We start from the raw sequence: 13,108 nt of genomic DNA on the forward strand, positions 1-13,108 counted from the left end.
CTGTTATACTACATAAAGAAAGATAGTTTGAGGGTGCAGAGATCATATTTTAACTACTGAGGGTTTACAGGAGGTGAAATATAAATGTTAGGGTTGAAAATAACTGATTAACAGACATTTTACTGGAAGCTGAACCTCTGTGGCTGCAGACTAACTTACAGAGTGAGGTACGTGTCCGTCTCCTGCAGGATCCTGTGAGAGTCGAAGTGGTTGGAGGCCAGATGTTGAGCTCTGCTGACGATGGAGTTGATCTTCTCCGCCAGCTCCTTGGCCTCCTGCTCCAGCTGCTGATGCTCCTGTAAACACCAACACATCATTTATTAGAGAGCGTTCACTGTAAAGATGCAGCGCTGCTTCAACGTTAGCCTCACCTTCAGCAGCTGTCGGCTGGAGCGCAGGTTGTGACCTTTGGAAGCGTTGTTCAGCATCCACTGGATGGCATCGATCTTCAGCTTGGCGTCCTGAGGAGAGGAGAACAACTTCTCTCAGACTGAAGCTTCTGTTTGGTCCTTTAATGGACGGGTATGTGTCTGCTACTAAACTTCCCTCTTTTAAATACTCAAAATGTGTTCTGTTGGATTCCAGGGCAGAACACAGATTGTCCAGGTTGGAGTTTCATCTTGTTCTTCTCTGCAGAACCTAATATTCATCTTCTCTCCAGCGTCCTACAGACTGGGAATCATCAGACAGTATTCTGGTTTATCCTCAGACATTCATCTAGAATATGTCTTTAACACCTTTTGCTAGAGATCCTCCACATTCCCACTTACTGCTTCTTCACTGTACAGGACTATGCCATCCACTGTCGGTAGTCCTGGCTCAGGTTCACACCAAACATCTGGACTCCATCTGAAACTCATTTATCTTCATCTGACCAAAGAATGCGATTTTGAGTTATGCTGTACAATTCTGGTTAGTTCTGGACAAGATTTTGGGTCATTCGGGAACAAATTCTTAGCTTGTTTTGGAAAGTTCTAAGCAGCTTTTTGACCAAATTTTGAGTCAATTTTTTAAAAACTAATTTGGACAAGTTACGAGTCAAATTTTTGGCACTATTGTAAGTTGTTCTCAGACATGTTTAGAAAAATAGAAATGGGATTGTGCTTCGATGGTACACTGTAAATACAGATGAAATTATCTCCATCTATCTGTAAACTCACTGGTCCTACTCTGATTTTAATCTATAATCGTGTGCCACACCTGGATATAAACCCAGCTCCCCCTCCTGCTGTGGTTTACCTGCAGCAGCTCCATCAGCTGCTCCTGTTGTCCCGCCTGCCTCAGTTTATCTCCTCTGTCGGCCATCTTGTCCTGCAGCCTCCTCCATCGGCTGCTGAGCGGAGAGGACTTCCTGCTGATGCTCTGACTGTTGGGATGCTCCTCAGCCAGCATCTCCTGTCCCAGCTGAACACAGTAAATATTACATGAACCATCAGAGAACCAGCTGATAGAAGTTCTTCATTAAACTGGAACCAGTGGACGTCCGTTTACCTGAACCAGTCTGTCCAGCCACACCTGGTTGGCCTGCATCTCCTTCTTGGCCGCTTCATGTTTCTTCAGCTTCCTGAGGATGTTCGTTGGGTCGCGGTACGACTCGTCTTCAGCCACCTTAAACTTCTCCTCCATCCACAGGAGCAGCTCTTCAGCATCTCTCTGGAATTCCTGAAGCACAAAACACCAGAGAATTGACGACATATCCCAAAATGACAGAAAAAAAATTGAAGATATGAGATTATTCTGGTAGTTGAAACGATGCAGAGCAGTGAAGTTAAATATCTTGTTTCAGTTGGTATGATGAAGAAGAAGAAGATGATGATACCTGGTACTTCTTGGAAGCCAGCAGCAGGTTCCTCCTCTGTCTGCTGCTTTCTTTCAGGCTCTTGTTGGCCTTCTGGATGCTTTTGCTGCGCTCCTTGATGCTAAAAGACCACAACAACACCTGTAACCATGGCAAACACACACAAAAATGGAGACAGCAGCAGCTTCGAAATGCTCAGAAGATAGAAGTATAACTGAAAAAAGCCGACTAAAATGTCAATGAGGGAAAGGATTTTGTTTAGATGCATTAATATAATTTATATTGCTGAACTAACTGAACCCCAAAAACTGCAACCCTGTTTGAAAGGCTTGTCTCCTATAAAAAAAAAAAATTTGTAAAATAAAAAATTTGCCAAAAATAGTAAAACCAAAAAGAATAGTTTTCAACTTTCTAAAGATCAAAATGTAAAATAAAAAAAAACCTACACACTGAATGAATAATTCATTTTCAATTAATTCCATCTGTTTGAAGAAAACTTGCTCAAAAAAGTGATCCTAAATGACCTGAAAACAATCCAGAATCACAGAAAATTTCCCAGAAATGATCTAAAACGACAAAAATTTGTTCAGATTGACATGAAAATGGTCTAAAATTACTAGAAAATGGTCCAATATCAGCCAGAGTTTTTCTCAAATGATTAAAAATGATCCAGAATGACACTAAATTTGTCCAAAGTGCTTTAAAAAGCATCCAAAAAGACTTAAAATGTGTCCAAAATGACTTGAAAATGATCCAAAATTACAGAAAACTTTCCAGAAATGATCTAAAAACGACAAAAATTTGTTCAGATTGACGTGAAAATCGTCTAAAATGACTTGAAAATGATTCAAAATTGCGGATAATTCGTTCAGAATTACACAAAAGTTGTCAGAAATTACAAAAATCTTCACAAAATGACTCAAAAAAATGTCCAAAATTACTTTACATAACTGTTAAAGTAAAAAGAGATTTAGAAAATAAAGTGAAAATTATTAAAAGCGACTGAAAACTTGCAGATGACATGAGGGGGTCAGAATGGTCAAACGGTTAGACCACTCTGCTTCTAACCTCCTCATGTCATTCTGCAAGTTTTCAGTCGCTTTTAATAATTTTTACTTCATTCTGAACAGATTTAAGTCATTTTGGGAAGATTTTTGTCTATTCTGACAACTCTTCTGTAATTCTGGACAAATTTTCTGCAATTCTGGAGCATTTTCAAGTCATTTTAGACCATTTTCATGCCACTCAATAAATTTTTATCATTTTAGATCATTTCTGGAAAAATTTTTGTAGTTCTGGATCATTTTCAAGTCATTTTGGACACATTTTGAACCATCTTAGAGCCTAAAGGTTTGGAAGCAGAGGGGTCTAACCCACTTTCTGTAGTTTTTAGTTGATGTGTTGCTACACCCCTTCAGTTCTATGTGTGATCCTAAGTTTCTTGCAAAATAATCTAATAAAATCTTTAGTTTTTTGAAGAACAATGCTTTTGAATTAACAGTTAACTTGTAGAAAAGATAAAGAAAATGTAGAGTGACGTTATTTTATCATGTATATCTGTTCATCCATCGATGTTCAGTTTTTAAAATCAACTCGACATCGTTCACAAATTAAACAACGTTCTACCTTCCAGATGTTTCTTACTGTTTAGCAGCGTAGTGTTGTTGGTCAATCAGTTCTTTGCTGCGTTGGCTGAAGTTGTCCACCCGCTGGTCCAGAGCCTTCAGGAGGCCTTCTAGTTCTTCCTGTCGGCCCAGCAGGCTGTGAACGCTGTCCACCGAGTCCTGAATCAATCAACATCAATCAATCAATCAATCAATCAATAATAATCAATAACACTGTTTAGATTCACATTTAGTGGTGAACTCTCAGTATCGTCCTGACCCCGACGTCTTTGACCCTCAGCCGGGCTTCGTGTTCGGACAGCGTCGTCTCGATCCGGTCTCCTTCCTGGTTCAGCCTCTGTAGCTCCACCCCCTGTTGAAGATGCTGCTTCTTATTGGTCCACAGTTTGTCCAGCTTGGACCAATGGGCGCCGAGTTCCTCCAGGGTTTGCTTGATGTCGACGCCGCCAGTCGAGCCGTGATGGAGGGATTTACCCAATTTCTCCATCTCCGTCAGCCTGAGAGGCACAAACACAGCTTTTAGAGGTAATTAATATTCATTATACTGACAAATATTAGAAAAAAAGAAGCAATTGATGAATAAATCTACCTAATAACGATCTGCTCAAACCCCTGATTAGTTATATGAATTCAACTGCTACCAAATAGAGCTGAACCATTTGGGAAAATTATGTCACTGTAATTTTGCTGACTGATACTGTGATTTATTTTTGCAATCTAATTTTTAAAACTAAAGCTTCAGTTGAGTATTTAGTGTGTAACAGATTTAAAACGTATGAGAAACAAAAAAAAAAAAAGTGAAAAAAAAATTTAACTCAAAAAGACTTAAAATTTGATCACAGTAAGTCAAAAACTGTCCGGTTACAAAAATGGCCAAAAACAATATGAAATGTGTTCAAAATTAACCTAAACCAGATGAAAAACTTTATCAGAAATTGTACAAAATAACTTGAAATTTGTCCAAAATGACTCAGAAAAACAACAGAATGACTTTAAAGAGATTCATGGACAAACAAACAAACAAACAAACAAAAAGATAAGTAACCAGAAGAGGATCTGCCCACCAGGTGCTGGATGAACAAAAGGAGACAAATCTTAGACAAATATAAGGTCAAAATTTAAGATATATGATGGACAATTACCACACGAGACACAAAAAACATACAAAATAACTAAAAACTTATTCAAAATTACTTGAAACTCATCTATAATCTCTGAAAAAATGCCAAATTGTCACACATGCACAAAAATATTCTAAATTAGTCCAAACTGACTCTAATCCTGAATAAAAATTTGTTGTGAATAGTACAAAATAACTCAATAACTTTCCAAAAATATAAAAATTCTCAAACAGGAGACACAGAAAACTTCCAAAATAATTAAAAAGTTATTCAAAATTATTTGAAGTTCATCTGTAACTACTTTAAAATATTCAAAATTAGTCCAAAGTTACTCTTAAGCTGACTAAAAAATATGAAAAAAGAAGCTAATGCTAAATAAAACTACCTAAATAATGATCTGCTGCAAGAAAACCCTTGCTTTTAGAAGACCATATTTTAAAAACTGTTAACTTTAAATTCAAACTAAGTATTCCCAGAGACGCCAGTCATCCTGAAGCATTTTTATTTTTAGACATTCCTAAAAACTGACTGATCTAACCCCACTCTCTAGCTGACAGCTTTAGTTAATTAAATACATTTCTTTGTGTTGTTATTTTGTGTTTCTGCTTTGTGTCTTCATTCCACCTGCTCCTCTGCTCCTCCATCTCCAGCCTCAGCTCCTGGTGTTGTTCCAGCAGAGCTACAGCCGAGGCCACGTCTCCGGCCGACTCCTCCTGCAGGAGGCGCTCCTGGACCGACCCCCCCCAGCGCTGCAGCTCCTTGGCCTGCTGCTGGAAGCTCTGCAGGCAGCGGGCGTCCTCCAGGTGGCGCTGTCTGTCTGCGGCCTGACGCTTCACCTGAGAAAAAATCTGTATTACTACACAACCTGGATAAGATTCATAAAACAAGTTCAAATTTCTTCTCTCTAGATATGCAACTAAAAAACATGCAAATTGTTGATTATTTTCTGGACTAATCGATCAGCTGTTCGGTCTCTAAATACAGGGGGTGTTCGGTTTACAACGTAATCAACCTACGGTGTTCCGTCACTCGTATTTGGTCTACGACCTACAGCTTTTCATCGTTCATATTTATAGGCAGGTCCTCGGTCTACGACCTACGGCGTTTTATCGTTACGTCGGGACTGGTTACTAACTCGGAACTAGTTGGCGAGCAGAGCGGATGAATACGTCGACGCATGGCGCTAGAAGATGGCTTTGTTTCCATTCTCCGGTTGTATGCCACCTTGGATTTTGTGGTATTCATGAATTTTACGAAGAACTGATCATATCGTGATGCACGTTACGGCTTTGTTTACATTTTCGTCGGAGTTCCAACTTACGGCGAAAATCGACTAACATCGTTCTTTACGGATCGATGTTAGTCGAGGACCCCCGCAGTCCCCCACTCTACTGAAATACAAAAACCTCCACCTGAACGTCACATGACAACCGATCTGAGAAATTCATCCTGATTCTAAAATCTGCTGGAGGCAACTAAATCAGAGCTAAAAATCAGGAACCATTAATATATTCTCTGTCTGGAACTTTACAAACGGTTTGAAGAGGGTTCTCTCACTAAATAATACAGTAATTGTTGATTATTTCCTGGATTATTCGATCAGCTGTTTAGTCCGAGTTGACAAATGTCTTGTTTTGTCCAAAGCTCTTCAGTTTGTCACAGAAGAAGACAGAAACCAGAAAATATTCAGTTAAGCAGCAGATATTAGACAGTTTTTATTAAAAAATTGCTCAAACCAACCAGTTGATTACCAGAAGAGTTGGTGACCAAGAACTAACTGATAACCTGACAGTGTAATGTAATGTCCGTGATGAAGAAGTGAATCCTACATGCTTCAGAAGAGCCTCCAAACCTCGAACCTCCTCCATGATGGTGGCACTTTCTGCTGGACTGCAGTCCTGCTTCCTGGAAAACACAAAACCATTATCATGAGGTTGATTCAGACTGCAGCTTCTGTTAGGGAACACAGACTTCAGCTGGCAAACATGAAGAAGGCTGAATTCCACTTTCTAGAAATGTCAGTTCATGAGTCTTTGTCTCAATCACTGTTAAAACGTTTTCCATCAAGACAGAAAGCAGTCAAATATTTACAACTTCTTTTAGGTCCTCAATGAGTCTTACATTTACTATGTAAGTTAGTCTAAACCTGACTAAAAAAAATATTGTGAATTTTACAAAAATCACTCAGTTAATGTCCAAAAATTGTCTCAAATACCTGAAAATCTGAAAAAAAGAACTGTCAAAAACAATAAAAAAAAAACTTGAATGATTTAAAACTGTGACTGTCACACGACTGGTCACATAAAAATTCACTATAAATCAAAATTTAAAATATATGGAGAATTACCACACGAGACACAAAAAACGTCCAAAATAACTAAACAGCGAAATTCACTGGATTTTGGTTGATTTTTTTGTGAATGTTCTTCAGAAACATTTTTAACATTTTTTTTCCACCAAAAAAAATGGTCAAAGACTTCCCAAAAATGCTGAAAATGTGGACATCAGAAGTTTCACTGTGAAAATATTTTTTTTCCACATTTTCAAACTTTAAAACGGGTCAATTTTGACCCACAGGACGACATGAGGGTTAAGGAAGACTACTTCTCTTAGTAACTCCAATGCAGACCCACAGAGACCCTCTTCAGTCCTACAGAGTGGATAAATCTCTCACATCTTGGCGATGCTCTTCAGGTAGGAGATCTTTCCCTCCAGGACCTGGATGTCTCTGAGGGCCTGGCTCTGGTTCTTCTCCTCGTTCTGCAGAGTGAAGGAGCTGCAGCCGACGTCCACGGTGTTCATCTGGGACATCTGAGACTTAAGTTGGACTCTAGCTTCTTCACAGCTCTGCAGGAACGACTGGACATCGGCTGTACTCAGCAGCTCCTGAGCTTTTTCATCCTTCAGCTGCTGGATTCGATCCCACCTAAAGGACAGAAGAACCAGAGTCACCTGAGGTCCACAAGAACCTGATCAGTGCATGAACAAACTAACCAGTCCTCCACCAGAACCTTCTCAGAACATCTGGTTCTTCATCTCCAGTAACTTTATCAATAATCAGTGTTCTACCTTCAGACTGGGAATATTTCCAGACTTCCAGGTCCTTGAAGTCCATAGAGGTGGGTTCAGATTTATCACTTTTTAATGAACTTCATCAGAACGTCATCAGTCCAGCAGATAAACACATGACATTTAGGAGGAGAAACATCTGACTTCTGATAAAAACTGACACCATGTTACCACAAAAAGGTGGAAAAAACCACATAAAGACACAGGATCACCAGAAAAGATGCAAAGTCGCCATAAAAAGATGCAAAATCATGACAGAGGGACAAAAAGTCACAACATAAAGAGATACGTGACCATATAAAGACACAAAATCACAACAAAAACGCAAAAAATCATTACAAAAAATCAGGAATCATTACAACAGAGAGTTGCAAAATCACCATGAAAAGATGTAAAATGACTACAAAATGGGTTAAAATTACCACAAAAATAGGGGTAATTGTCAGAAAAAGACGCAAAATCAACACAAAAGTGCAGAAATTACTAGGGCTGGACCCGAATATCCGAATAATCGGCTCGTTTCTTTGAACCCTCGGTCTGTAAATATACATATATATGAAGGTAACATTCATTAAATATATTCTAGTTATAGCAGAAATCAGCTGATTCTGAGGAGGTCAGGCAGGAGTTTTGTCCAGATTTGGTTGATTTTATCTGAAATGTTTCTGTTCAGTGGGGTTTCTGCTTCATCACCTGCTGGAGACTCCCCTCTGTCTGGCCTGGATCTCCTTCTGCTTACTGTGGCGACTCCTCACCAGCTCCTCCCCCAGTTTGATGATGTCATCCAGCTGGCCCCGCCCACTCACCAACTCAGTCAGGAAGTTCTGAAACATAAAGTTGAGGTCAACGTCAGCTGGATCCAGAATGTAAAGACATCAGAGCCAGCGTGGTTTCAAACTACACTTCTGAAATTTTTTTTTTAAGAAATAACTAAAATTCAAAAATCAAGTTTTCTAACACTGAAGGTCAGGCAGAACCCCCCCCAAAAAAATCTAATCAACCTTTATTGTCATTTAGCTGTACAAACACAAAAAAGAGAACATAATGTAAAACAAACACATCCCTGAGATGTATGGAAGTTAAAATGAAGTAGAAATATTCTGTTTAAAGTGTCCGTAGCAGCAGCCTTAGTGGTTAAAGTGACTCAGTGAGATTATAATAATTTAAAACTATAACTAAGGTGCAGCTGTTTCCAGATAAAAAAAAAAAAAAAAGCTGAATAAGGACTCTTTAAACACACAGACTGATTTTAACAGTCTTTCTGCGGCACACTGAGTTCAGTCTTCACCTCGTACTTGGCCTGAACGACTCCCAGATTGTCTCCGTCGGTGCTGAAGGTGTTCAGGACGTTCTCCTTGTCCTCCATCCACGACTCAAACTCCTGGCAGCTGTTGTAGAAGCGATGCAGACGCAGCATTTCCTCCAGAATCCTCGTCTTCGACTGAAAACAAACAGTTATGATGTTACGGGACAAGCTGATCTTCATGCTTTAACTCCTCCAGACTACATTTCCCATGCTGCCCCTCTCTCACCTTCACCAGGCTGTAGAGGGAGTTGTAGTCCTGGTCCAGACCGGCCTGTGTTTCCTCCACCGTGTCTCTCTGGTACTGCAGGTCCGGCATCCAGGCCGTTTGGATCTCCGTTGTGCTTCGACGCATCGAGCGGCTTCGCCTCGGACGACTCAGCTTCCTGCTTGGGCTTTCTGGCACGCCATTGGTGGAGACGGGCGGGGTCGAGGGAGGAGCCTAAACAGTGGAAGACATTTTAGTTTTTAAAAGTTTAACTTCTTAAGAGTCTTCATCAAACTGTGGAACAGAAATTTAGGTTATAAAACATAATTTATAAGCTTTAAGGCTAAATATTAATCATTAATTAGAATTTTTTTTCATGTAGCACCTTTTAATACAAGTTAAATATAAATAAAAGTACTTTACTTGTGCACAGCTTCCTAAAATATAAAGATTCAGTCAGATTTAATGCTTAAAACCACACAGACATAATTCAAGGGGCCTAATATGGAGTCCTGAGGAGCTCCAGAAGTAACAGGATGACTGATTATTAGACATTGGTCATTAGAATTTTGATTTAAAGCGTATTAATTATTGATTTGATTATTGATCGTACCGTGGCCGGCAGCAGGGTCAGGTAGGTTTTGGGGATGACCTGCTGGTTTCCTCGACTGTCTTTGGCCAAAACTTTGTCTTCGTCTGGCCCAGAGCCGACGATCGTCACTATCTCGTTACGATCCCACAGGAACGGACCTGAAAATAGAATTCAAGATTAGATTTCACATTTTACAGCACATGCATGTTAATATTTTACTTTTTTTTATCTCTGTATTTCCCCAGTTTACTTCCCGTGAACATCAAACACTCCAAACATCTTGCAGAATCAAAAGGTCATGATAGTGTGAATGCTTGACAGAAAACTACATGAAAGTCAGATTTGTGCGCAGACTCTACCTTTTAAAGGTTATCGTCTTAGGGCCAGTTTACACGACAACTGTTTTAGATGAAACTCAAAGGGTTTGTTGAGTGGCGGCCTCCGGTTTACACAGAAACTTTTGAATACGGCCTCCAGAGTGCTTTGTGCGTCACACTTTTATTCTAGTTGCCATGACGAACAGGACGACAACAAGAACAGTGACTACCGTGTCGGGCTTGTACCGCTGAGTCCACTGAATTTATTGAATCTTCTTCAGCAAAGTGTGCATGTGTTGCACCATTACTGCAATCAGCGAAGACGCATTCAATACTCCAGATAATCAGCCCACCTCTACATCAGCTGTACTTCTTCTGGTGTGTGGAGGAACAGGTAGCGGTCATGTGGGGTGTTCCTCTACAAACTTACATCGCCGACTACTGGCTTGGCATGCACACTGCAGCAGTTTCAGTCCTTCTAGCAGTTCCCACTCCGTTGTTGTGTAAACGCAACAAGGCAAAAGACATATTTTTGTGTTTTTGGGTGAAACATAGTCTCGTAAATGCGTCCTTGAACTTTCGATCAGCTGATGAGAATCCTGTTTGAGTTTAAATGCAGTTTTTAATAAATTATCCACTGTCCTTTGAAGATCTACTTACAACCCAGTTAAGATCCACCAACGTATAATGTGAATTCTCATAATTTTTCCTCTAGTCTTCAGATGTTGTTCAGGAGTGTAAATAATGACCCTCAGGTTCTGTTCAGCTGTCCGCTTATTTATCAGCAGCTCTTTGAGATTGGCTAAAAGCTTTTATTGCAAAAAAATGTTCTGTTGTAGTCAAAGCCGCTGCCTCTAAATCTGACCAAGTAGCAGCTTTAAAGCATCACTTCCTCTGTGCCCTGACTGGTCCAAACACATGAAAACATCATCACACTGTAATCTTGAGTGCCATCGTGAGTTCTTTTTGTTTTCCATTCGTTACCTCGGCTGAATCTGAAGCGGACCTTGGCTCTGCTCGATTCCCTCTGAGGGGAGGAGCTTACAGAGCCCCTCCCACTCCGGGCTTTGAGTGATGAGGTCACCGTTGCTGGCCCCGCCTCCTCGTCGCTGGAGGAGTCGCTGTATTGGATCATCTTAATCTGCTGAGGTTCCGCCTGCACAGGAAGAGAAACGACGCCTCAGTTCTAGTGTCACACTCAAGACCAGAGTGTCAAACATGCGGCCCATGGGCCAAAACCGGCCCTCCTGGGGTTCCAATTCGGCCCACGGGACAACTTTGTAAAGTGTGAAAATTACAGAGAAGACATTATATGGTATGAAGGTGGCTTTTAACAAAAAATAGACAAAAAGCACAAGCCAGACAAAGTGGAAACACAAAACGACAAAAACACGACACAAAAGTCAAAAGTCAGACAAAAAAAAAAAAACAACAAAAATGTGACACAAAATGACAAAAATGAGACAAACAACACGAAATGAAACAAAACAAAAAAGAGACAAAAAGTTCGACAAAACACCTAAAGGGACAAAAAAGTGAGACTAATGACACAAGTGAGACAAAAAACACAAAACGACAACAACGAATTGTGGGGGGGGGCCCCCACTCTGAACTTCGGGAGTCCACCAGGCAGGCGTTGGTGGCGGATGTTGATGAGAAAATCAATTTTCATTAAAACAAATCGACATTAAGTACAAAGTTGAATTAATCGATAAAATAGATTTATCACCCAGCCCTACTAATTTACAATCTGCAGTTAATGTCTTCTCTGGAAGTTTTACACTTTGAGGGCCGGATTGGACCCTCTGGAGGGCCGCTTTTGGCCCGCGGGCCTCATGTTGGACACCCCTGATCTAGATGATCATTGATAACAGCTGCACAATAAAACTATCAGACTTCATATATCCAAATAATCGATAGAATACTCGATTAACAGTCTGAACTCACAGTCAGAGCCGTCAGCTGTGCTGCACTCTTGGCCTGCTCCGACAGCCTCTTCATCTCCGAGACGTACGCCAACAGTTCCTTCTCCAGCCTCTGGTGGCGCTGCAGCAGCAGACTAGTGCTCGACTCGTCCTTCCCATGATCCTCGCTGGTCAGCAGCGGCTTCCTGTCATCCAGCCAGGAGTTAGCCTCGGCCACGTCTGCAAAGTACTGATGGGAGGAGGAGGAGTTAATGAACCCGTCGATGGAGGAATGAGAACCAGAAACCAAATGGAGTGGTTTCTGGTTTAACTAATGGAGACACAGCAGGAGGAGAAGATACTGACTGGATGGTTAAAAGCATCATGTGACACCATCACAGGAAGTAAAAAGCTGATGAAATGTGAAAATAAACATCCTGTAGAGATAAGAAAGTAATTTAACATCAAGACAATCAAGGATTACAGAATTAACCACTAAAACCCTGAACCCACAGAGCCTCCTTATCTTACAAATCCTCATTTTATCCCTGATGGGAAAGAGGATATTCTATTATATTATTATACGACGACAGAAAAAGAGACAAAAAAATGAGTAAGTTGAGAACAAAACTACAAAAATGAGACACAAAACAAGAAAAATGATAAAACAACAAAAATGAGACACAAAACATCAAAAATGAGACACAAAACGAAAAGTGACACAAAACAAAAAAATGAGACACAACAACAAAAATGAGACAGAAAACAAAAACAAGACAGAAAAACAAGACACAAAACAAGAAAAATTAGACAAAACAAAAATGAGACAAAGCAACAAAAATGAGACAAAACAAGAAAAACGAGACACAAAACAGGAAAAGAAAGACATAAAATGGCAAAATGACAATAAATGAATTACCACAGCAGGAACATAAATATTTAATGCTATCTGCTGCTAATTATACTTTACTATGGGGTCGTTATTCTAGAAAACTTCTTTTCTACCTGTAATTCCGTGTCTCACCTGTTTGATGGCGGCGGCAGCCTGCAGCCTGTCACGCCGTGATGTCACTTCCTCCGTCAGGTAGCTCCACTGCTTCTTCAAGGTTCTGATCCACTTCTGGACGGCCCACCGGTTCTCCTGGCTCTGCTTGGACATCAGGTCCTGACC

At 40.3% G+C, this 13,108-nt stretch overlaps 1 protein-coding gene across 1 annotated transcript; it reads right to left on the reverse strand.

Annotated features, from left to right (window-relative positions):
* Positions 1-159: 159 nt before the first annotated feature.
* On the reverse strand, positions 160-13,104 carry LOC129348426 (spectrin beta chain, non-erythrocytic 5-like; the record flags this gene model as incomplete). Its single annotated transcript, XM_055008781.1, has 17 exons — positions 12,962-13,104; positions 11,981-12,187; positions 11,018-11,189; positions 9,738-9,874; positions 9,146-9,358; positions 8,902-9,054; positions 8,307-8,437; positions 7,219-7,470; positions 6,374-6,449; positions 5,169-5,380; positions 3,683-3,920; positions 3,443-3,582; positions 1,820-1,919; positions 1,492-1,662; positions 1,240-1,404; positions 372-461; positions 160-296 (listed from the first exon to the last, which is right to left on the reverse strand). Coding segments are annotated over exons 1-17 (2,729 nt in total), but the record flags the coding sequence as incomplete, so codon positions are not given.
* Positions 13,105-13,108: the final 4 nt, after the last annotated feature.

This window comes from Amphiprion ocellaris, unplaced genomic scaffold (genome assembly GCF_022539595.1).
Source record: "Amphiprion ocellaris isolate individual 3 ecotype Okinawa unplaced genomic scaffold, ASM2253959v1 Aocel_unscaffolded193, whole genome shotgun sequence".
In the NCBI taxonomy this organism is placed as follows: Eukaryota; Metazoa; Chordata; class Actinopteri; family Pomacentridae; genus Amphiprion; species Amphiprion ocellaris.